This window comes from Aedes aegypti, chromosome 2 (genome assembly GCF_002204515.2).
Source record: "Aedes aegypti strain LVP_AGWG chromosome 2, AaegL5.0 Primary Assembly, whole genome shotgun sequence".
In the NCBI taxonomy this organism is placed as follows: domain Eukaryota; kingdom Metazoa; phylum Arthropoda; class Insecta; order Diptera; family Culicidae; genus Aedes; species Aedes aegypti.
The window spans coordinates 230,210,160-230,236,354 of record NC_035108.1 but is presented as its reverse complement, the minus strand read 5'-3'; the positions used below and the strand labels follow the sequence as shown (position 1 = coordinate 230,236,354).

The window sequence follows — 26,195 nt, the reverse complement described above, 5'->3', positions numbered from 1 at the left end:
AGAATATTTCGCTCATAGAATATTTCGATGCAGATCAAGCTTTTTCTCAGTTTGGACGTGAAAACTTGATAAAAATTACTTGATAAAAGAAGGGAAAATTCATTTGCAAAATATTTAAAGCTCTAATCCAAAGACCTTTTATTGCAGCATAATGCAAAAATAGCCTATATACGAGAGCAGATAATTTTTCGTTCAAAATGTTTGAGGCTCTAGCGCAAAAAATGTTCTCACAGCATAACTCAAATGAACAACACATTTAAAAAAAAATGTGTGGCAAAACTTTTGAACGATTTAATATAAATTTTAATTTTGGACGTGTAAGTCAAAAACACCGTCAATTATCGAAAGAAAGGAAAATAGATCATGTATTCGCAAGAAAAAATATATGTAGAATATTGACAGGTTCTAAAATAATTATCATTCTTACAGCACGTCTTGCAAGAATTGATAATACAGCAAAATATAAAAATAGGTTAACATTTAGCTTTACTAAATATTAAAAAATTAAAACAGTATAAAGGGTAAGTGTACCAGTTATGGACATAGTGGTTCCCTATTTCGCCATACGGGATTGTTGGAATGTCTTCAAATTTTGAAAAGTTTTTTAAGTTGTATTAGTAAGATTTAAGATGTACCTTGATGTTTAAACGTTCAAAAAGATTTTAAATGTGAAAGTTATCGAAATTTCACGTATGGCTAAATAGGGAACCACTATGGCCATAACTGGTACACTTTCCCAATATAAAGAACAGCCTATTTTCAAAAGAAGGCAACATTTATGATTAAATATAGAAGAAGACGCCAAAAATAATCGCGGCATAATACAACGAAAAGACGTCAAAAAATGCGTTCCGAATCATCGGTTCCCCGAATACCAGTTCCCCGAATGACCGGTTTCCCCGAAAAGCGGTGCAATTTAAATAGAAGCTATAGGTAATAGTCTTCAGTGGCTGGATAGTGAACGAGAAAGAACGATAAGCAATCAAAAGAAGGAGGTATTCTGTCATTCTTGGCTATGCACATGTTGGCAAAAATGCTGAGGACGGTAAAACTTGAAAGAACCGCCAAATAAAAAAAGAAGGGTGCATATTAGATGGTTAGTTCGTTCACCACCCTGAAATGTATAAAGTTACGACAATTATGAGTGCCAAACACTTTTCTGGGACGTGGGATAATCGGGGAAACGGGATATTCAGGGCATTTGGGGAACTGGCGTTCAGGGAAACGACACTCGGGAAAAAGTAGCACAACCCATCGAAGTAACTGCAGTAATCGATTTCTCTTTTCGTCAATAACTTGAGCAGGTCAATGTTATCGATTGCCGCCCTTCTGTCAGTTGGAAACAAAAATATCTACAATATAGCTCCAAAAAACAGCCTATGTATAAAAAAAGGTGAAATTTATTTAAATTTTAAATCAACACTCTTTATACCTATAATTATGGTTACATCATGTTTAGAAAAAAAAAACCATAGAATGTTTGAAAGAAGGGTAAATTTGTGCTAAATATATTAAAATCTTTAGTGCAAAAAAATATTCCAATAGCGAAACTCAAATGAAGCATTAATATTTGAAAGAAGGGTAATTTCTGGATAAATAATAAAATACTATTAGCAATAACTTTCCTAATATACTTTAGTTTACTCAAGAGCATATGATTGTTGAATAAAGTGTCATTTTGTTTCAATTGACTCCAAAGCCTGACAAGCCTGATGCCATCAGAAAGATTCAATAGAAACGTAAAACGAATGCCATCTTAAGAAATTCTTGTTTTCAGACTCATTATGCCAAACGACTATTATGCCAAACGACCATTATGCCAAACGACCATTATGCCAAACGACCATTATGCCAAACGACTTAATGCCAAATGACCATTATGCCAAACGACTTTATGCCAAACGGCTTTATGCCAAACGACTTTATGCCAAATGACCTACCACCCTCTCAAATAGTTACAGTATTGGACAAAACATTTTCAACTTTTTCGATTTTCCATACAAAATGACCAACTTTGGTAAGCTAGATCTCAGTTATTTATGGACCGATTCGATTGAAACTTTCACAGAACATCAGATATAACTTGAATTTTAACATATATTTTTGAATAATTTTTCCAATCACGAGTTTATAAGTAATAACGGTTTGACTAAAGTGTAATTTTCGACGAAAAATTAAAAACTTTTTATTTCAAAATCTGATAGCCCTACACAAAAACTGTCTTCAGCAAACTTATTCATCTCGTCAAAATCTACAACTTTGCTGAAGATACCATGAAGCTATTCCTTCAATATGTTTAGTTATGTCAATTATAAAAAATCGTCAAAAAATTAATTTTAGTCAAACCGTTACTGCTTTTCAACTTGTGATTGGAAAAATCACTCAAAAATATATGTTAAAATTCAAGTTATGTCTGATATTCTGTGAAAATTCATTCAAATCGGTCCATAAATAACTGAGATAAAGTTTATCAAAGTTGGTCATTTTGTATGGAAAATCGAAAAAGTTGTAAATGTTTTGTCCAATACTGTAGATCGATGAAAATATATGAATAAACGTAACAATATTAACAGTAAAGCATAAAAGAAAGAAATTTGTATTATTTAATAAAATATTTGAAGTAGTGCATTGGATGGTTGACCAAGAGCGTCGACACCTTTGGATACTTAAATTTGTGTTACGTTGGGAACTACAGCTACTTATGAATTTAATTCCGGAAGCAGTGAAACAGCTTGAAAATAATTTTAAATTTTAATCGATATAACAGTTCCAATATGGTTGAAAAAGCGCCTTCCGAAGATGTTATACAGTTACTTGTCATATAACAGTCGAGACAAAGCAATGATCAGTGTGCAGGATCGCATAGACGCTTTCGTTCGCATGTACATGTACTCATCATAAAGCCGTATAGAGAGAGCTTAGAGAATGTTTACATTTCATGTTCATCATACCCTACTTATTTTCAGGAGTTATGGTACAAGCAGATCCGAAGCATCTGAGATCCTATAAACTTATTTAAAGCCTGACGATCTTTAATTTTACTTACCTTTAATAGCTTTTGTAAAAGTTGGCGGTGATGTGTCCAATGTAGCTAATTGAATGACTTTCAAAACGCACGATGTTTTAATTTCATTGTAATTATTTTTGGCTGTACAGACATATTCACCAGCATCTCTAGGTCTCACTCCATTGATCATTATTTGGCCAATAACACCACTATTCAGGAGTTTCACCCGATCATCATATTCTATTGCCTTTCCATTTTTTTGCCATTTTATGATGGCCTGATCTCCATTTACGGAACAGATCATTTTCACTATTTGGTCTTTTTGAGCAGTTATATTATGCAGTTGTCCCGCCCAAGTTAGTTTATTTTTTGAGTCGCGAATAACGAAAGATTCTTCTTTGTATGGTTCTGAAGGAGGTTCCGGTCTTGATGACGAGCGTAAAGCTGCTCGCACCTGCGCTTGCTTCTTATCCTGTTCTCGTTTTTCCAGAAGTTCTTCTTCAGTAAGAATCTTTTTATCGGCGTGATGCATTCCAGGTAGATGTATGTAGTGTACCTTTGCTGTGAAATCGACTTCGTGTGTGATTTCTTGTTCGCCTGCTGAATTTTTTGCTACACACGTGTATATTCCACTATCATCTGGCGTAGGATTATATATATTTAACTGGAAAATTTCATTTCCTTCATAAGTTGCTCTTACTCTATTGTCTAATGTAACAGGATCTTCTCCTTTTAACCACGTCACTTCTGGTACAGACCAGCTTGGTTTAGACATAATTTGACATTCGATTATCAAATCATTCAGAGCATGGTGATAGTAATCTAGTTGTAAATTTAAAAAAATAAATTAAGTAAGTCTATCGTAATAACTAAATTCAAACACACAACTAAATGAACGAAAATGAAAGCGTGTATTTCTGTCAACGAAAAATATGATTCAAGAGTAGAAATGCAACCGCTGATATTTATACATGTTCACACTGCTCATGATTGTTCTACTTCCAATTTTGCAAGTATTGTTGCTGATTATGATTCAATAATAAATTACCACAAAGAAAAAGTCAATAGCCCTCTACCGGAAGCTTCAGTTTTACCTTTTTTCTCGACATTTTAGCACAATTTTTTCACAAGTTCTCAAATAACTCAAATTCGTGTTGATATTGATATTGATTTTTAAAATATTCCGATGTTCTTCAGTGGACCGAGACTCTCCATATAAAATATCTTTGGAGGCCATTTTGTTTTACGTTAATTTATAAAAAATGTCAGGTACTAAGGAGCTCCTCTGAAAAAAAAAATCATACAAATCGGTTAAGAGTTCCTACAGAAATCTGAAAATTGCGATTTGACGTTTTATAGAGATTGCAAGATCTTTATTTTGCCAACGTGGTTCCAGAAACACAAATTCTAATTACTCACAAACAGCTGCACCAAATTACTTCATTTTTTCACAGCACTCTATTATCAATATATATTGGTTCGAAGAGCGAATATCTGAACACGATAAAACACCTGTAGCCTGAGATATTGGGTCCTTCCTTAGCCGGGTGGTTAGAGTCCGCGGCTACAAAGCAAAGCCATGCTGAAGGTGTCTGGGTTCGATTCCCGGTCGGTCCAGGTAATGGAAATTTCCTTGACTTCCCTGGGCATAAAGTATCATCGTACCTGTCACACGATATATGAATGCGAAAATGACAACTTTGGCAAAGAAAGCTCTCATCTAATAACTATGGAAGTGCTCTTAGAACACTACGCTGAGTAGCCGGCTCTGTCCCGGTGGGGACGTTAATGCCAAGAAGAAGCCTGAGATATCGGGCTTCTCGAGAATTGTCAGCATTTCGATCACTTCCTCTTTACTTCGTGCGTTTTGCGCCAGGGTCTGGTACTAGTTGGACACTGTGCGAATCTTTTCTCAATACCGCATATCAAAATTTAAATTGAACGATTTAAATCGCTTGCAACTTGAAAACAAGAAGGCTCAAACATTTTTATCCCATATATTTTTTTTAACGATTTAACAATTATGCTTGAAGGTCATCGGTTCGATTCCCAGCCCCTCCACAAAAAAACCCGTCCAGCCACCAGAAGACGCCACACGGAGGACCGTGCTTTGGGGAGCACATCCATCCTTCGTCAGTATCAGATGGTAACTGAGACTAACTGACTCAGGAACACGGCAAAAATGAACCACCGCAAGAGCAATGGACTATGGCTTATAGAAATCGATCCTACCTGCTCGGTGTGAGAGTAAAAAAGCAGAATCTACTTTCACTAGATGTAAATATAGATTAGTTGAAAATAGATCTGTATCGATAAAGAAGATAAACTGATAAACAGATAAACTGTTTCCGGCACAGTAGTGGCCACGAGCACAGAGTGCCTTTAGAAAAAAAAAAAAAAAAAACAATTATGTTCGCTGTTCTGCTCCATGGCGAGATATTTTGACATTTCTTTATTTACTTTTTGGCTGGCGAACACTCGTTTGAGCTGGAAACTTAATCGATTGGTCAACTCCTGCTAGTGACCAATCGATTAAGTTTTCTGCTTAAACGGATATTTGGTTCTTCAGATTTGTGCTCTTGAAAATTTTAGGTTTGGCTTGATGCATTTTCATCTTAACTCGGCGCATGGGCCACTGGCGCGCAACTTATTGGACAGTCTGCGGATTTAAGCAAAGATTCGCAATATTTACGTGGGTTATGCTACGCGTTGATCCCTCCAGAAATTTTGGAACATCTTCGGATCCAGATCACCAATGATAAATATCGAAACAGATTCTAAAAGAAGAAGTAACTACACTGAGAACAGCGCTGCAGTTGAAAATACTAAATCAGAGAGTTAAATTAAATATACAACGCCACTTGATTTGTACAGTTCAGACTAAATTCACATATATTTAAACAAATATTTTGTGCTTTCGATTTTACCATGGTACCATTTCAGCAGTAAAAATTACCAAGCTATGGTTAAAAACTTGCAGCAGGCGAGAATCGAACTAAAGACCTTGCGATTGTGAATCATCATGGGGATAGTGAAATTAAAAACAGTAGTTCGTAGTTGTTATTACATCAGTGTAGAAATGTGTGCTAATAGGGAGATTTGTTTTGTTTTATTTTCGCTTTATTAACGTGAATTTAACACATTTGGCTAGTTCTTCGTTCATTAAGGAGCAGAGCTACTTGGACACTTTTAAGATTTATTTTGGCTTTGAGGGTTTTTCTCGGCCGATCTGAAACTTTGCACTAAGAAGCACTTAAATACAACGCACATTGTGGCCAAATATGAGCTCAGTAGATTTCAAAAAAAAAAAAAAAACCACTGCCGAAGTGAATCAAAAGTGCAAAGAATATGATCCGGCTCGCTATATTCCATGTAACAAAAGAGTTATTGAGAACTAAATATTTTTTCGTTGTGAAAAAATGATGTTGCTACTAGAGAGATTAGAATAATTTCGGTAGATTTTTTTTTAGAAATGTTGCTGAAAAACAGGTCAACATGGAAAAATGACGAATAACACTGCGGAACACGTTTTTGTCTCTAGCACCAATATACCACTATTCACTTAACTAAGGCTTGCTGAATCCATTGCCGTTTTCAGAAATATCATAGCACGTCTAGTTTTTGAGATATTGGCTGTTAAAAATGCGAAAATTGACTATTTCAGACAGCTTGCATGCAAGTTTGCCAGCTTGCCGTACAAGTTTATTTGCTTAAATTGTCATAGAATTCAAAATTTATGTTTGTAACAATACTTTTCATCAATGTTTATTGTACTTTCGACGCGGAAAAAAATATTTTTTGATTGTTTACAATATTATTGTATTATGCCATATAAGAGAAACGAAGGATTTTCTATGGAGACTGCAAGCATGTTGAAAAAATCGGTTTAATCTAAATTTAATCGTGCAATTTCAATCAATTTATATCTGAAATGAAAGTTTAGTTTCTATTTTTCATGTTTGGTGGATTAGATTGCAAAAAAGTTAGATGAATTGTACTTTAAACTTCATGTAAACATCAATAAAACCAGTGTTTTATACAACTTTGGCGACATGTAGCTAAAAATTGTGACGTGCTGGAACATTTCTGAGGATGGCATCAGATTCAGCAGCTCCAAATCTACTAGAGACACATAATTTGATCCTTGAGACACGCAGAAATGTTATTTTTGTTACGCTGTGTAATATGTTACTGTTGAGAAGAACTCAATTTGTTTATTTATTTTTCAGAATAATTGTTAGTTTGTTGTTGAGTAAAATTAAAGTAATTATTAGAATTTAGAAGAAATGTTAGTAAAATTGTTATATGGTTGTTGTTATGTTGTTAATAATTGTTAATTAAATGTATCATTCCGGAATTAGTTGTTAGGAACAAAAATTGTTAACACGCGAATCACACATTGAACACGTCTAACAATAATCATGCACGTAGTGAGCCAAAAAGGGGAACACGGTCAGCCGTAAGGTATGCCACGTCAAAAAGGGAATAACAGAAAGGGTACGGAAAAGGGAACAGGATGGGCAGGCTACTGGATTGAATAGCGCTAAAAAAGGTCTATTCCAAAATTAGATCTCAGTGAGACCACACGGAAATATTTCCAGAAGTTAAGTTGACCGTTATTAAGTTATTCCGTTTCAAGTGCATTATTGCCTAAGTACATATACCGTTCGAATCAGGTATGAGTATTGCTGATATACCCAATAGCCAGCCTAACGCCCTACCCATAACCCTACTACCAGGACCCGTTATCGTTTGCCTGAAGACTTTGGCAAAGGCTCCCACGACCCGTCTAAACCCGTGGTGAACGCCTGTAGCTGCCCTGAAGGCCCGCCTAAGGTCCAAGGATCACCAAGGCGCAACCCGTTAAGGACAAGCCCCGTAGACTTCGCGTTCAGCATAGAACGTGCCGATCAACCCCCACGTGCTCCACTTCCGGCCGGCCGCATCGACACACCTCACACCTACACCACACCCAGTAAGTTCAATAAAAAGATAAAATAAGTGCGTTTTACTTGAACCCTTGATGAGCTTAAGCCGACCCTAAGAGTGTCCTTAAGTAAGAGTGGCGTCCATGGAGCGAATACAGTTTTGCCATAAATACTAAATTTTCCAAAAATAAACTTATCTGCTATCTTTTTGAAAAGACCGGTTCAGAATCTGGTATTTTAGCATTAGATAAACTTGCTTATTCTTCACCAGATGTTTTAGAAATGGTTATCATTTGAAGATGGAGCACGTACTAAACAAACGTAGAAAGACAATTATCTGTATCGTAAGTTTGATAAATAACAGTTGCGATAATAATGGTTCATTAAAATAACCACAGGACTGAAACGACTCTCATCCACGAACAACTGGAGTGAAGCCAAAAATTTGGTGCTGAAGAAGGTGCTGATTAGTCAGCTCGCCTAAAAGTATCGATTTTCGAATGCGACATTTAGTTTTGACTTACCATTCTGGTGTTTAGTGCGTATAATTTAATCCAGATTTTGTATTCCCAAGATAATTTAGCCTCATTTTATTTGGCGCAATGGTGCATGATAATCAATGGTTTACTCAGCACAAGCGCCACGCAAATAGTGGCTGGCTTCAAGAACTAGCGTTTACTTCAGGGGGTTGAAAATAACCAAAACGGCCGCTATGAAAAGGAAAGATAGCGCCACCGTAAACTTGCGTGTTTGACAGAACAGCAATGCTGTCACAATGATCAATCCCATATACGGTGGTGCCGCTGTTTGTCGAGTGTTGCTACCGATCGAGTTGAAAGTTTGCCCAATGGACCAATGTACGAGTTCACTATTTGATGTTTTAGCGGTGTCGTGTTATTTATGTGACCATGGAAACTAGTGAATTCGGCACCGCTCAAACGTCAAATTAGTGAATTTTTTGCATTGGTCCATGGACCAATGCATGAGTGCACTATTTGCCATTTGAGCGGTGCCGTGTTATTTATGTGACCCACCGCTCAAACTTCAAACTAATGAAATCGTGCATCGGTCCATTGTTATGGGGCCTAAATGACATAAAAAAGTTAACTGGAGCGAGATTCATATATTTCATGCATGTATTAGCTAACAAGGTGTGACGTAAACGATACTCCCATACACTCATGTATTATATTATACTGCACCTTGCTGTATTGAGATACGTTTTTTTTTTTTTTTTTTTTTCTTCTAAGCAATGGGGGGATAATCTGCTCAACAGACGCCGTGTGGGGTTAGGGACCATTTACTACATGCAAGCAGTAAACAGGACTACACCCCCGACCCACTAAACCATTTCCATTGCCGCCAAACCCTTCGTCTCTCCGGGACCACCAAGAAGGCATTGCTTCGGAGAGGGGCTATTGCACATCGCATCCTCCAGGTTAGCTGCGTAGCCATGCAGCAACGAACATCGATGACACGCTTAGGGGGGTCCACCAAGGTAGCATGCTGGCGCTTTGCCAGCTTCCCAGGTGGTCCTCACCTCCCGTTGTCCGCTGAAAGCGGGCAGGGTCGACCACTACGCCCGCGCCCAGCTGCACCGCAGGTATCAAGAACTGATACTGCGGGCTTCGCAATTTGACCTACTGAAGGCTCAGGCCCTATCAGCTAGCACCAGCTGGGATTGCTGACGAAGGGGCCTCCACCTGCCCCGAACAACCAGAGGCTCGTATCCACCCAGTAGGCCGGCGCCACGACAGCAGCGCTACCAGGATGTTCTCCCCGCGGCCACTTAATCGCTGTAAGGGTCGATTTCGACCGTAGGGCACCGGTATGACCTACGTAGCCGACTGCGAACCCTTGGACCACCTGTTGTTTAGCGTCTGCACTAGCCACTCCTCGAGTCCACTCGCCACCTCCTTTGCAGTTCCGAGACGATGTGGGTGATAGCCGATGAAACGGCATTCCAGCCAAACTCGTCTTCACACATCCTCTGGACCAAATTGTCCGGAGTCGTGTCCCGACCGCATGTGGCTAACATGCGGTCACGCATTGTGCGGAAACGCGGGCACACGAACAAAACGTGTTCCGCCGTTTCCTCTAAACCTGCACAAACTGGACATTCGGGAGAACCCGCATGACCGAAACGGTGTAGATACTGTCTAAAGCAACCATGGCCCGAAAGGACCTGTGTCAGGTGGAATGTTAGTTCCCCATGGCGCCTATTGACCCAGATATCTAACCTCGGAATCAACCTGTGAGTCCACACTCCCTTGGTGGAACTGTCCCACGCACGCTGCCATTTGACCATGGAGGCCAGTCTGGCAGTCCTGCGTATGCCTCTTGTGCCGCGCATTTCGAAGCACTCTATGTCTTCCATGATAAGGATACCAATAGGCACCATACCGGTGATGACGCAGAGTGCATCGTGTGACACGGTACGGTACGCGCTCGCAACCCTCAGGCACATTAGCCTATAAGTACTCTCTAGCTTGCTACGGTAGCTCTTGGTACTTAAGGCCGTGCCCCAAGCCGGGCCACCATACCTCAGTATGGACGAGGCGACACTGGCCAGAAGCTTTCGCTTGCTGGCGTACACCGCAGAGCTATTGGACATCATCCGGGACAGTGCCACAATAGCTGTGGAGGCTCTCTTGCAGGCATAATCGACGTGGCTACCGAAGGTAAGCTTATCGTCGATCATCACCCCCAAGTGTTTGACGGAGCGCTTCGAAGTGATCGTGCAGTCGCCTACACTGATCACCGCTTGCTGCACCGACTTTCGGTTGTTGACAACAACCGCCTCAGTTTTGTGGTGAGCCAATTCCAGTTTCCTGGAGCTCATCCACTCCTCCACAATTGCGATCGAGTGGGCTGCAGTCAATTCCACTTCTTCGATCGATTCACCGTAGACCTCCAGCGTAATATAGTCGGCAAAGCCAACGATGACCACACCCGCCGGGAATTTTAATCTCAACACCTCGTCGTACATGACATTCCATAACACCGGGCCCAGGATGGAACCTTGCGGGACTCCTGAGGTTATGTGAAAGCACTTCCGACCCACCTCTGTGTCATAGACTAATACCCGATTCTGGAAGTAACTTCCGAGAATCTTGTACAGGTACTCGGGTATCCCCAGACGCAGGAGTGCATCGGCAATAGCCGCCCAACTGGCACTATTAAATGCGTTCCTTACATCCAGAGTCACTACTGCGCAGTAGCGAATCCCCCTCCTCTTACGCTGGAGTGCTATCTCAGCGGTTTTCTTAACCGTCAGAATAGCGTCTACGGTGGACTTCCCTTTCCGGAAGCCGAACTGGTTGCTTGAGAGACCATTTACACTCTCAGTGTACCTCAACAGTCTGTTGAGGATGATCTTCTCGAGCACCTTCCCCGCCGTGTCAATCAAGCATATTGGTCTATACGCCGACGGGTCACCAGGTGGTTTCCCCGCCTTTGGCAATAGTACCAGGCTCTGCCTCTTCCACGCATCTGGAAATACTCCCTCGTCCAGGCATATCTGCATAGCAGATCTGAACATACCGGGAGCCTCCAAGATTGCGACTTTGAGGGCCAGGTTTGGAACTCCGTCCGGACCTGGTGCCTTCCCCATGCTTAGGGATTTTGCAATCCCTACAAGTTCCTCATCGGTTACTCTATCCTCATCGCCAGCCCCAATCCCCGGCTGTCCTACAAAAGGAGGCCATGGGCTAGGGTTGTGGCGCGGAAAGAGCCCCTCGATGATCCCCTCCAGCATCTGTGGAGATTGCTCCGTAGGAGCAATTGCACCTCTTGTCTTCGCCATAACGATCCTGTAGGCATCACCCCACGGGTTCACGTTGGCACTCTGACAGAGTCTCTCAAAGCAGGCCTTTTTGCTTGCCCTTATCTCGGACTTCAGCGCGACTTTGGCAGCGGTGAACACCGCCCGTCGTTCTTCACGCTCCTGCTCGGTACGTGCTCGCTGCATCCGCCTCCTGGCCCGTAGGCAGGCACGGCGCAGGTTCGCAATTGCTTGAGTCCACCAGTACGTCGGTGGTCTCCCATTTCTAGGGTGGACTTTCCTAGGCATGGTCGCATCGCACGCACGCGAAAGCACCGCTACCAGTTCGTCCCCGCTTAGGCCGAGTAGGTTACGCTCACGACGGAGCGCCTCCCTAAGTACTTCGTCATTGAAGTACGATGTCTTCCACCTACGAGGGCTTGGCCGTGACCTAGCCGCTTCCTCTACGCGCTGCCTGCTGTTGTTGTAGTCGATACTGTAGCGAACCGCCAGGTGGTCGCTGTGAGTGTAGGCATTGTCTACCCTCCAGTTCGAACTACTCGTTAGGCCAGGACTACAAAAAGTAACGTCGATAATCGACTCCGCTCCGTTTCGGCTGAAGGTACTTTTGGTACCAACATTAGCCAGATCGACATCTAGCACGGCCAGTGCCTCTAGCAGGATTTGACCTCGCTGGTTCGTGATGCGGCTTCCCCATTCCACGGCCCAGGCATTGAAGTCACCCGCTATTACTACTGGCCTTCGCCCTGTCAACACGGTCGTCATGCAGTCCAGCATCTGCGTGAACCGCTCGGTCGACCAACTCGGAGGCGCATAGCAGCTACAAAAGAGGACCCCGTTTACCTTGGCGATCACGAAGCCCTCGTAGGTAGTAGACACCAACTCCTGGACGGGGTATTTACCCGTCGTCCATATCGCCGCCATTTTTCCGGATCCATCCACGACCCAGTTGCCGTTGCCGGCGGGTACTCGGTATGGGTCCGATATGATGGCGATGTCCGTCCCCCACTCAGCAACTGCCTGGTACAGCAGTTGCTGAGCTGCGTCACAGTGGTTCAGGTTCAGCTGCGTTACCTGTACTGTGACTTTTCGTTAATGGCTCGTTTGAAGGTCGGGCACCTTGAGCCTCCCGTTGGATGATTGTTGTTTACGGACTTGCCGGAACAAATCAAGCACTTGGGAGGGTTCTTGCAGCCTAGTGCCTTATGACCTTCCTCACCACAACGCCTACACAACTTGGTCCTATCAGGGCCTTTACAGCCCCAGGACTTGTGTCCTGGTTCCCTACACCTAAAGCAGATCACCGGTTGCTCATGTATGTTCAGTGAGCATACTGACCAACCAACCTTGATCTTGCCTACCTTAGCGGACTTATTTGCGTCCGCCACAGGTAGGTGTACTAAGGCCACCTGAGTACCTGCCGGACCTTTCCGTAGCTGAACGGCAGCGGGGGACACCTGAATCTCGCACTGTTGCCGCAGTGCTGTGACGAGCTCTTCTGCGTTGGTGATCTCGTCAAGGTTCATCACCTTCAGAGTCACTGACTGCGTCAGAGCCCTCACTTCGACACCCTCGCCAAGGACCTCTTCCGCCAAACTTTTGTAGGCGGCGCCCTTGCGCTCCTTGTCGCGCTTAAGCTCGAGAATCATTTCACCTGTACGAGTGCGTCTGACACTGCGTACGTCGGCTCCAAGATCTGCGAGCTTCGCGTCACTGCGCATCGCCTTCAGGACTTCCGAGTACTTGGACTCTTCCGTCTTGATGATGATCGCATCACCCTTTTCGCGCTTGGCACCTACCCTCCTACTTTTCTTAGGCCTGGTATCCCTGCGCTCCTGAACTTCCTGCTTCTCCTTCTTCTTCTTTCTTACTACGGTTGTCCAGAGGGCGTCCCCCCCCTGATCCGCCCTAGCCTGTGGTGATTGAGGACCTCTCAAAGGTCGCAACCCCCTGTTCCCATCACTCCGTGAGGGGCCAGCCTTTTCGGGCCCACCCTTCTCGGCTTTCCGGGACGCCTGGCTGGGGTCCGATTTTCCGGCACTTCTGCCGGTTTTCGGGGTTAATATCCGCCTGGCCTTGCGAGCGCCGCCGGGTAGCTCCTCCCCTGACGGCTGCCTCGCGCGCTTCTGCGATTGCTTGTTGTAAGCATTCGCTTCCGCACTTTTGGGGCTACCCGCGAAGACGAAGGGCTCCGTCTGGGTAGACTTCGGCACCTTCAATTTCACGGGTTCTGCCGCAGCCACAGTCGCCATGGGTTCAGCATGGTTCTGCTTGGCCGCGAACATCGACTTACGAAGTCTGAACAGGGCCTGCTTGAGGTCCTTGCTGATGTTAGACTTCGAGGACGCAAAGTCAATTATGGAGTCGAGCTGCTGTGCAGCCACTTCCATCGCAGAGAGCCCATCTCTACTTTTATTGATGGCCCTCATCAACCACGCTCCATCCATAACCTCACCCGATGCGTTAGCCGGGGATGAAATATGGTTTCCAGCACTGGCACTACGTGCACTGCTGCCTCCTCCTGCTTCCGCTCTCCTCAACGGAGACCTAGCTAACCCACTTCTTGCGAAGGGGTTCGCTTCCCTACTACTGCTACTACCTGCACTACTACTAATATTTTGATTTTGGTTTAAGTTTGTATTCATGATTGGATCCCACGAGTAGCACGGGAAAAGAGGTCCACCACGCCAGAGCCCTGCATTAACGCGGTAAGGGACAAAATACTGTGAGGGGTGCCCAGGTGCCCCACAGGCTCCGTTAACGGCCGAACATCTTTTTCACCCCTTCGACCATTCATTCCTCAGCACGGTTTTTCGCATCACACCTTGAATTGGGGTTACCCCGTTTGGTGGACTCTTACCACCGGAACAGGTCGTCCGTAGTTCTATTCTATACGCCGGAACTACACGGCTATATTGAGATACGTTGACAGCTGAATAAAGACCACGTGTCAGAAGTCGGTCAATTTTCGCGTCGCGATTTAATCGGAAAATTTCGGGAAAAATGTCGCGGAAAGTTCGGAAAAATACCGGCAAACCATAGTTTGGACGTCCGGTCGTGGAGTCGACGCAAAATTTCGGTTCGAGAGTGAAAGATTTGCTGAAAAATGCAATCTCCAGATGCGGCAGTAGCAGGAGCTGCACATAACCTCATGCAGCAACCAGTGCAGAATTTCTTCGCTCACCCTCCTGAACGCATAAACATCCAAAGCCATACGGATAAAGCGCGTGTCTGGAACGACTGGATACAGCAGTATTCATGGTTTGAGCATGCGTCGGGAATAAAGGATTTGCCAGCACCGCGGCAGGTGGGAATCCTGATGAACAGTCTCGGTCCGGATGTCATTGGAACATTCAAAGGATTGCAGCTGACGGAGGCGGAAATGCAAGACCCGGAAGCGATCAAAAAGGCTTTAGGCGATGCGTACAGTCCGACAGCCAATCCGATGTACAGCACGTACATATTCCTGAAAACGGACCAGCAACCTGGTGAAAACTTCGATGATTTTCTCATTAAACTGAGAGCAGCAATCCGAGACTGTGATTTCGGCATGGAACACGAAGGTATGAACATCAATGATCGCCTGCTGAAGGACAAAATCGTACTCGGGATTTCCAGTCAGAAAGTTCGTGAAAAACTGTTAAGTGATCCGACGCTGACATTAGACAAGGCGATCCAGATTTGCAATGCAAGTGAGAAGACAACAGAAACGCTGAAGGAAATGGATATGGAAATTCGAGGCTGCAGCGCAGTCAGGTCGGACGATGACGGCAAGCCGTTCCAGGGCAAACGTTGCGGATCGAAGCAATGCGTGTCAAGGAATCGGCCACTTTGCGAAGTGTTGTTTCACGAAAAAGAATGAAGGAAACGCAGAGAAGAAGCCGAAGAAGGAGAACAAGAAGATGAAGAAGGCAGCAGCGGTTGTGAAAAGTGAAGAAGAAGACTCGTCGGAGGCAGAAGTGGACTTGTACCTGCACGCTGTAGGTACCGATGCAGACGACGGGGACTGGTTCGAGGAGGCAATATTTTCTAATATGAAGATTAAATTCAAGCTGGACTGTGGGGCACAATGCAACGTTTTGCCGTTGAAAGTGGCCAAAAAACTCACTGGCAATAAGTTGCAGAAATAAAAAAACGAAGTACATCGTGTCCTACAACGGAGAAAAAACCAAGGTGGAAGGTGATTTGACGGTAGCAGGAGTCGTGAATAAACGCAAAACCGACCTCACGTTTAAGGTCGTCGATTTGGACGTCATTCCGATCCTTGGCAAGAAAACCTGTGATGAGCTTTCCACCTACGAGGGACTGATCTTCAAAGGGGATCGTTTGCTGATACCGGAAACGTTACGCAGCAAAGCCATGAACATTATCCATTCTGGCCACTTCGGAATACAGTCTGGCATCAAAAGGGCCAAACAGCTGGTATTTTGACCTTCAATGGGCCGGGATATTGAGAGATTCGTCGAGGAATGCAGTGTTTGCCAGAAGTATAGTCGCTCCAACGTGAAAGAACCGATGATAGTTAGGCAAGTTCCAGAGTACCCGCAACTACATTGTCATCATCGATAGCTACTCAGGCTGGATCGACTTCAAGAAGTTACAGTCCATGGAATCATTCGAAGTGATTGATCACCTGCAGTCATGGTTCGCCGTCTGGGGTACCCCTGAAGCATTCCACAGCGATAATGCCAAGCAATATTCATCGTTACTTTTTTGACAGTTTGCTGCCGAATGGAAATTTACGCACGTAACATCGAGTCCATATTATCCACAGAGCAACGGATTGAGTGAGCGAGCGGTGCAGATTGCGAAAAATATTCTCAAAAAGTGCTACGAGGATAACAGTTCAGTACAGCTTGCATTGCTCAACTATCGAAATATTCCACGCAATTCGAAGCTCCTTTCCCCAAATCAACGATTGATGAGCAGAATCACAAATTCGCCACTTCCGGTTGCCAAACAAAAATTGAAGTCCACGGCGATTGAAAACGTCAAGCATAATTTGTAAACTGAAATATTCAGGCAGAATGACTACTATGATCAATCAGCACAAGTTCGTCAACCAGTGGAGATTAACAATCGTGTGCAGTTGCAGAACCCGTTGACTAAGACATGGGAGTCAGGACGAGTTGTTGCTGATACAAACACACCTAGATCGGTTATAGTCGAAACTGATTAGGGTGGCACCTACCGCAGAAGTACGAGGCATGTGAGGAAGTCTAATGTGATAATCCCAGTACCACCTGAAGCGGTCTGTGATGATCCGAGGTCGCCTTTTCTGCAAAAGAATCCGGTAACGCCAGAGGAACAGCGACAACATCCCACAGGTGCGGTACACAATCAGATAGAACCAACCGAAGGCCATCAGGTCAACGTAGAGAGAGCACAACGCATCATCACCAGATCGGGTAGATTGGTGAAACCAATTCAACGTTGTAATGTATTTAGTTATCTTTTTTTTTTAAAAGGGAAATGTGACGTAAACGATACTCCCATACACTCATGTATTATATTATACTGCACCTTGCTGTATTGAGATATGTTGACAGCTGAATAAAGACCACGTTACACAAGGGAAGGCCACGATGGTATTACACGGGGTTTTTAACCGGACTATTTTTGTTAGATTCTACATGTCGAAATATGAAAAACCCCAAAGACTTTCAAGTGATGGACCAGTGGTGTAGCCAGGAGGGGCTTTTAAAGGGGAAACTTTGTACGTATATTATATTATTAAGCTAATTGGAAATTCGACAATACTTTTTTTTAGTACTTATTGTGATGGTAGAGAATATAATTGACATTAATGTATGTTTAAAATGTATTTTTTCCATGTCATAGGCGAAATTGGGATGGGTTTCTTGTTGGTTTACTATTCTAATAAAACCAAATTTGTTTTGGTGTCCATATCCCATGTTAGTTACGCCAATGGCATTAAAATACATTATAAACATACATTAATGGCAATTCTGTTCATTACTATCGTAATAAATACTGAAAAAATCTTTTTGACAAATTTTCAATTGACTCAATTATACTATATTCGTACAAAATCGACCCTTTCAGAGCCCCTCCTTCCTACACCACTGGTCCATCATCCGAAAGGCTTTGGAGTTTTTCATATTTCGACATGTGGAATCTAACAAAAATAGTCCGGTTGAAAACCCCGTGTAACACCATCGTGACCTTCCCTTGTAAGCATTAGCTAAGTATTCCCAAAAGTAACACGGTGTGTTTCTTAGAGCAATTTCAAAACAAAAAATTCGGCATGTCTGAAATTTTGACACAAGAAAGCCATGATTTTCCCCTTTCATTTGCGACCAAAACTAAAATAATCGGTCGGGGGGCCTAGAACAATTTTTTTTACCGAGTTCGGGATATAGCTTAACTATAGTAAGGACCTTTGGTCGTTTTCGACCCATTTCAAAATTCAAATCATTGTATTTTTTGATTAAAATTACCTTGCAATTTTTTTCTGACAATTAGGTATTTTTATGTGGGAACATTTTTTTCGGAGACAAAAGTTTTGAATGGCCCCTTAGGGAGCTTCCGTAAATAAAAGTTACAAATTGTGACTTAGGGTCGTTTTCGACCCAAAAATTCAAAGAGCTCTAAATATCAGAGTATTGACCGAATTTAGTTCTATTGAGCTGAAATGAAAGGTACACATGTCGATTTTCGGAAACCCATCCGGAGATCCGGAATTGCGTCACTGTGGCCACCGGGAACCTGCCACATCTGAAAAAAGTCCCTTTAGATACCCTTACTTTGACTACCTGTAGTTTCGTAACTAAACAAGTAATCTGAACCGTCCTCAGATAGTTGAATAGGTATGTACGTGGACTGTAAATAGAGATTCTCAAATCATTCATACCCGGTTCCGGAAACCCGGTACATTCGAAAAGTAAGTTTCCATCGCAGTTTTGTGTATGTAATTCACATCGGTACTATTCGATTGATGGATATTTTGTCATTAAATTTCTCTGTAATAAGGAACCAATTACCGGTACACATACCTTGAAAAACTCGGTCCAGTATGGTCCATGCAGAACCAGTTCCTGAAGACCCGGAAGGTACCCAATCTCTAAATATCAGAGTATTGACCGAATTTAGTTCTATTGAGCTGAAATGAAAGGTACACATGTCGATTTTCGGAAACCCATCCGGAGATCCGGAATTGCGTCACTGTGGCCACCGGGAACCTGCCACATCTGAAAAAAGTCCCTTTAGATACCCTTACTTTGACTACCTGTAGTTTCGTAACTAAACAAGTAATCTGAACCGTCCTCAGATAGTTGAATAGGTATGTACGTGGACTGTAAATAGAGATTCTCAAATCATTCATACCCGGTTCCGGAAACCCGGTACATTCGAAAAGTAAGTTTCCATCGCAGTTTTGTGTATGTAATTCACATCGGTACTATTCGATTGATGGATATTTTGTCATTAAATTTCTCTGTAATAAGGAACCAATTACCGGTACACATACCTTGAAAAACTCGGTCCAGTATGGTCCATGCAGAACCAGTTCCTGAAGACCCGGAAGGTACCCAATCTGGACAATTCGATGAAATTACAAATATGAGAATATTTGTCAGCAATTCTGTTTGTTTTACCATTGCAAACAAAAGCAATGTTCTGTCAATTCTCACATCAAACACATGGACAATAGTGTCAACATTGCATTGCTATTGCAATTGGGTTAGAATATGGGATTTATGAAATATTATATTGCGTCTGTCATCGGCATAAATGTGAACTGGTACATTTTCTAGAATCTATGACATAAGGTCGAAAGGGCAAAAGTTCGAGGAGGAATAAAAGGGGGATAAAAGGTCAAAAATCTTCTTTCAAAAATTATTTAAATAATGCAAATCATTTTCAACCTTTGGTCCTTTTGACCTTTTGAATTTTCGACCATTTGTCTTGTCTTCCTTTTGTCTTTCGACTTATTGTCCTTTCGACCTTTTGTCTTTCGATCGTTTGTTCCTATACCAAGTCAGAAAGATGAATATTGCTCTTGAGTTACAAATAAAAATTGAAAACAGGTTGTTTGACATACTTAGTTTTAAAAGCAAATTTCAACAATGGATGGAAGCAAAAGAAAGGCAACTCGAAAATTTAAATTTCGGCCTCGGCCTGTAAATTTTTAGGTCTAGAGCTGTCTAGAATATAATCTACAAGATATTGACACTAGATTGTTGCAACATTGCAACAAATCCGTTTCAACAGTTCACCTCACCAAGATTTATTAATTTACGGTGCATTTAAAATGATATTACAAATAACAAAATTAAAAAAAAAATTACGCTAGACCCCCCGATGGATTATTTTCATTTTAGCAGCAAATGAAAGAGAAAGGTCTTGTGTTTCATTGGTCCAAATTTAAGACATGCCGATTTTTTTTGTTATAAAGTTACATGAAAAAGACACCGTAACATTGGAAACTGATTCCTTGGTTTTTTTTTTTTTCATTCTCTAGGAGTTAAAAAATCTTCTTAAGACTGGCCTGTAATTGTTCATGCTCATGCCACAGTGTATAGTTTGGCACTGTGTGGGATTCGCAATGGGGCGCCTACCCACTAAAAAAAAAACATGCTACGCGCACCCTTCATTAAGCCCTTCGGCTCCATCATTAATTTGTTAGTTCCTAAATTTTCGCTATCAGCGAATGCCATGCGATGCTGAGCCCTTCGGCTCCCATTAATAATTTGTTAGTGTTCCTAATTTGTTATCTAAACATGCCATATTCAGCCATTCGGCTCACGATACCATGGGTGCCAGGACTCCCTGACGAAGGAAGTTCTCTCGGTGCTGGACGCGTGCCATTTAACACTCCAGGTTCTCGTGCACTACTCGGATAGTCCCCGGCGGTGAATACCCTACCCCGACGAAGAGTTCCCCGGAGGTGGAAGTTCTTCCGGTACCGATACTGTCCGGATAGGTGCCGAGGTCGGTACTGCGATTCCGGTTGGCGGATGACTTCCGGTTCACAGGTGCCCTGACGACCAATTTCCGGTGCTTTTCCATGATCTACTCGGTCTTGTTCCCGACGGTGGATCAAGCCTACCTACCGGTTGGGTGCCGAGGTCGGTTCGGCGATTCCGGTTAGAGACTGACTTCCGGTTCACCGGCGCCTCAACGACCCAGAACCAGTACTACGTCGCGTTCTACTCGGTCTAGTCCCCGGCGGTGGATCTAGCCTACTCCGGTCGCGCCGCGTGCGCCATTTAGCGCTCCATCATCTCGCGCTCTACTCGAATGGTCCCCGACGGCGGATCCATCCTACTCCGACAGAGAGTTCCCCGACGTAGGAAGATCCCCCGAAACCGACCGTGAGCCATTTAGCTCTCCAACATTTGTGCGCGACTCGGGCAGTATACGACCGGGCTACGAAACCCGATCCGAGTTGTCGCCGCGCGCACTTGCTTGTTCCTCCCTCCACTTCCGCTGAAGCAATGACATTATTTTCGTCACCGCCATGTTCACCGCGTTCCACATCACCTCATCGCTACACATTCTATGCACTACGTTGTCTACGGTTACGTCAGCACCACAGACCGTTGTCATTTCGCTACGTTCCGCAGCAAAACGTGGACACTCGAAAATGACGTGTTCCGGCGACTCAGCGCAGAGCGGCGACTCTGCGTGGCCGAACCTGTGCAGCTATTTCTTAAAGCAGCCGTGACCTGACAAGAACTGCGTCAAGTGGAAATTGATTTCTCCATGGGATCTGCTCACCCATTTCGCCAGATTTGGAATAAGGCGATAAGTCCACCTTCCCTTCTCAGCGGTATCCCACTCGCGTTGCCATTTCACCATCGTGACGGCTCGGGCAATCTTCCGGGCTCCTCTAGTACTACTAGCTTCGTAGCACTCCTTATCCTCTTCCAAAACGTAGCCGATAGGGGCCATTCCGGCAATCACGCATACTGCCTCCGAAGATATGGTTCGGTAGGCACTCGCTACCCGCATGGCCATCAGCCTATACGTGCTGCTAAGCTTGACTCGGTTCCTCTTCGTCTTCATTGCGGTTCCCTACGCCGGGCTAGCGTACCTCAGGATCGACGTAGCCACGCTAGACAATAGCCTCCGCTTACTGCTGCAAATCGCCGAGTTATTCGGCATGATCCTGGACAGCGCCGTGGCTGCCCTCGCTGCTTTTTCGCACGCGTAATCGACATGGCAGTTGAAATTCAGCCGATCGTCGATCATTACGCCGAGGTGTTTTAGCTCCCGCTTGAGGCTATGGTGTGTTCTCCCACAATCTCAATCTTCTGCACCACTTTTTGGTTGCTGATAAGCAACAGCTCCGTTTTTTGGTGGGTATCTTGCACAGATAATCCGGAACCTTCATTTTATGTAACGCCACAGCAATGGCTTCCCAGCTTGCACTGTTAAAGGCGTTTCTCACATCTATCGTCACGACAGCACAGTAACGGTTACCTCTTCGTTTTTTGACTTGCTTTGTCGGCTGTGTCAATCACATTGTTTTGATGGCATCTACCGTTGACCTTCCTTTCCGGAATCCAAACTGCCACTCCGACAGTCCACGCTCTCCCTCAGTGAACGCCATCAGTCTATTGAGGATGATCCTCTCCAACAGCTTTCCGAGTGTGTCGAGTCAACATATCGGCCGAAACGAGCCTGGTTCACCGGGGGGCTTACCCGGTTTCGGTAGCAGAACCAGTTTTTGCCTTTTCCACTGTGCTGGGAAATGTCCCTCATCTAAGCAGATCTGGAGTGATGTCCGGAACATATCTAAGTTGGCCGTGATAGCTGCTTTCAACGCTACGTTGGGGATACCATCTGGGCCAGGACGCACAGATTACTCAATCTGCTACGATCAGCAAAATATATAAACTTGTGTATAATTCACGTTTTGCGATTAGTATTGGGGTTGTGAGTTTGTATTGACACTAATATGCTTTTTTACATTATGGGACACTCCCGTGCAAAAGTTTGGGTTCACCCCTTAAAAAACATGCAAAAGTGTCCATACCTCTGTGATTACACGTCCAATTGAAACTCTTTATGGCGCATTCGAAAACAGTCAGTAATTCTTACTTTATCAAAAACATTTTTTAAATGTTTGAATACTTTAGGTTGTGACATTAGAAAAACACACTGAAAAACCATTCCTCAGCATTGGATTAACCAAAATTTTAAATCAATGTATCATTAGAATCGTAATCTTATATTCTTTCAAAAGCACTCATGAAATTTTGGCGGAAAAGTTTGAAAACTATTCAAATTAATGAAAAAGCCATTCAAGTAGCCGTGCAAAAGTTTGGGTTCACCCCTCAGTATGGTGTATTGTGGACCTTGCGAATAGTGTGTAAATACTATGTTTCTATTTTTTCACAGCATTTTAAAACAAAGTTTGTTAAATTTTATTTTCGAAATAAGTTATAGGGAAGTGTGTAAATACTATGTTTCTGTTTTTTTAACACATTTTAAAACAAAGTTTGTTAAATTTTATTTTCGAAATAAGTTATAATAATTCTCTATGGTGCTTTCGTCGACCTTGCGAATATGAGTAGTGTGTAAATACTATGTTTCTTTTTTTTCACAGCAACAAAACAAAGTTTGTTGATTTTTTTTTCGAATTAAGTTATATATTAAAACATAAAAAATGCAATGAAAAGTTAGTTCGAAAATCTATTTTAGATCGTTATGCTTTAATGAGCAGTGAAATATGGTAAATGAAAAAAAAAAATATTTCAACTAGATTTCCTTTTTTAATAAACTAAGGAAAATTACTCAAATTTCATTCATTCATCAATGAGTAATGTCTTCTCCTTCTTTTCATTGTCATTACGTCCTCACTAGGACAGAGCCTGCTTCTCAGCTTAGTGTTCAATTAGCACTTCCACAGTTATTAACTGAGAGCTTTTTTTTGCCAAAGTTGACATTTTCGCATTCGTATATCGTGTGACAGGTACGATGATACTCCATTACGAAAAGATGCTGGACCGACCGGGAATCGAACCGAGACACCTTCAGCATGGCTTTGCTTTGTAGCCGCGGACTCTAACCACTCGGCTAAGGAAGGCCCCGAGTAATGGTGTATTGGCAATGAGTAATGTAGCATTTGCAATTAAATGAGATATGAATAGAAAAGTTTATTCCTTATTCTATGTTAGAGAATGACATATAAATTTAAACACTTTTTACCTCTAATCTTGACAATAGTGGGAATTTCTATTCGATCTCTCGGATCTTCATATATCCTTACTTTGGCTGAAGAACTTACTTCTCCTCCTCTATTTTTTGCAACGATGGTGTAAACACCTTCATCGTATTTCTCTACATCTTTTAAAACTAAAGTGTATAGCCCATCAATAGCCGTTGTTTGTAGTCGGGAAGTTCTTTCAACTAGCTGATCATTTTTTAACCATTTGCATGTCATTTCTAAACCCTCTACGGTACACTGTAGTTTGATGTCCGATCCTAACGGACCTGCTCGATCAGTGAGATTAGTTAGAAATATAGGAATTCGTCTTGATAACCGTGCTCTTCTGAATTCTTCATCCCTTTCTTTTTCTGTTGGTTCAGCAGTGACTTCTTCAGGAGGCTTGTAGAACCAAGCGGTAGGATCTTCACTGTTAGGATCATAAACGCGCCATAACGAAGGATCTACTAATTCTTCATATGATTCATCCGATGATGATTCAGTCTCTTCCTCTTCTTCTTCCTCCTCTTCCTCTTCATCTTCTTCTATTTCATCTTCTTCTTCTTCTGTCTTATCTGATTCTTGTTTTATGTTGTCTTCTATTGCAATCTCTGTTAATTCCTCTGTTTCTTCTTGTTTATTTACTTCATCAGTATTTGAAAGCTCTGTAACTTCCCCGTCAATATTGCTTGCAAATGTAGCGATATCTGGTTCAGAAGATATTTCTGTAGTTTCTAAAGGTAAACTTTCTTCAGTGACACTCGACAAATCAATTTTGCTTTCGTCTATTTCTCCGGTTTCTTGATGTTTTATTGTTTCTTCCCTTGAATTTAGAGGTGTAATCACCAACTCTGGTCTTTCGTCTTCTTCTTCTTCTTCCACAACAACAACTTCTATAGTTTGTTGAGTAGAGATATCTTCACACACTGCAGCATCTATGACACATCCTGGAGAAAAAAATAAAGAGACATATTCGTCGACTTTTGTGATTCCCCCAGACACATCCATGATCAAAGCCTTATCTATAATAGCTTTTGATGATGCTAACTGAATATCTCGATTTTCTCCTATCTCGAAGGGTGACTTTTCACGAACAAACATCATTTCTTTTCTCAAAGGATCTCCGGCTTTCAGACGTGATATGGAAACCGATCGCGAGCTTCGATCACGTGACGGTTCTCTGGATAAGGTATTTGCATCACGAACATTTCCTTCGTCTGGTTGATTAGTTATTACCACTTCAGGAACAACCGATGGTGTTCGGTTATCTTTTTTTGTATTCTTAACCATTTTGCTGGTAACAATGCGAAACGTTTGAGATCTATATATTGACTGACATTGGCCGTGGGACGGACTCGTGATTTATAACGAGAAGCGGTCTGCCAATGAATGAATTGATTGCTATTTATATTCTTCTTCAAAATAGAATCGAATGTGATTGATGTTGGTAAAACAAAGTTTACATCAAACTTCAGCTGTTTTTTTTTAATTACTTTAAGGTGAAGATGAATCGAAGCCAAACCTCAAATTTTCAAGAGCATGGATCTGGAGAACCAAACATCCGTTTGAGCTGACAACCTAATCGATTGGTCACCACCAGCTGGTGACCAATCGATTAAGTTTTCTGCTTAAACGGATGTTTGGTTCTCAAGGTCCGTGCTCTTGAAAATTTGAACTTTGGCTTCGATTCATCTACACCTTAATTGTAAATACCGTGCCATTTCATAAATTTTGTAATCTTTGAATCGTTACTGTACAAATTGAAACACCGTTAGACCGTTGATATTTTTTTTATTTTATTTTATTGGTGTACAAGGGCCATGTCTCTAGCATAAGTTTGAAAACTCAAACGTTTCATACTACACCAGGATATAGGAGTTTGGAAAGTTGGCAACGCAACATCTTTGACCAGAAGGTTCTTGATGTTTTGTTTCTACTCTAGACTTTCACTACACGTATGAATGATGCAAGGTTAATAGAACATGAATCAGTATAGGGGGAGATCCCCAAGTACCGAACAGCACCCAATTCCGGACAAAGTCGAAAAATTAAGAAATGATGATCCAATCAAGATGGTGTATTAGAAGAAAAGAAAGCTCTTATAGAGAATAATGTTTGCACAGAATAACACATCCTTGATACAGGTATACCTCGATTTAGTGGACATTTTGATTTCAAAATTGTCTATAAAATCGAATTGTACATAAAATCGAAGTAAAATTTTTATCTCGCTTTTTGCTTTCTATTCAGTTAAAACTTCATTAGAATGTATCATTATCGCTAAAAAACTAATTTTCGATA

The 26,195-nt window shown here is 42.5% G+C and overlaps 1 protein-coding gene across 6 annotated transcripts in view; it reads right to left on the bottom strand.

Moving 5' to 3' along the window:
• LOC5569989 (muscle M-line assembly protein unc-89) overlaps positions 1 to 25,295 on the bottom strand; it is a 165,804-nt gene extending 140,509 nt beyond the window's left edge. Inside the window, exons 1-3 of one of the 6 annotated variants that reach the window (XM_021844313.1) lie at positions 24,943 to 25,250; positions 23,897 to 24,841; positions 3,047 to 3,829 (exon numbers count right to left, since the gene is read on the bottom strand). In XM_021844313.1, the coding sequence (XP_021700005.1) occupies positions 3,047 to 3,829; positions 23,897 to 24,131 (1,018 nt within the window). In that variant the 5' untranslated portion in view covers positions 24,132 to 24,841; positions 24,943 to 25,250. Of the gene's footprint in view, positions 1 to 3,046; positions 3,830 to 23,896 lie in introns of all 6 variants that reach the window. The other 5 variants (XM_021844314.1, XM_021844315.1, XM_021844318.1 and 2 more) reach the window with 5 other exon arrangements.
• Between the last annotated feature and the right edge of the window lie 900 nt (positions 25,296 to 26,195).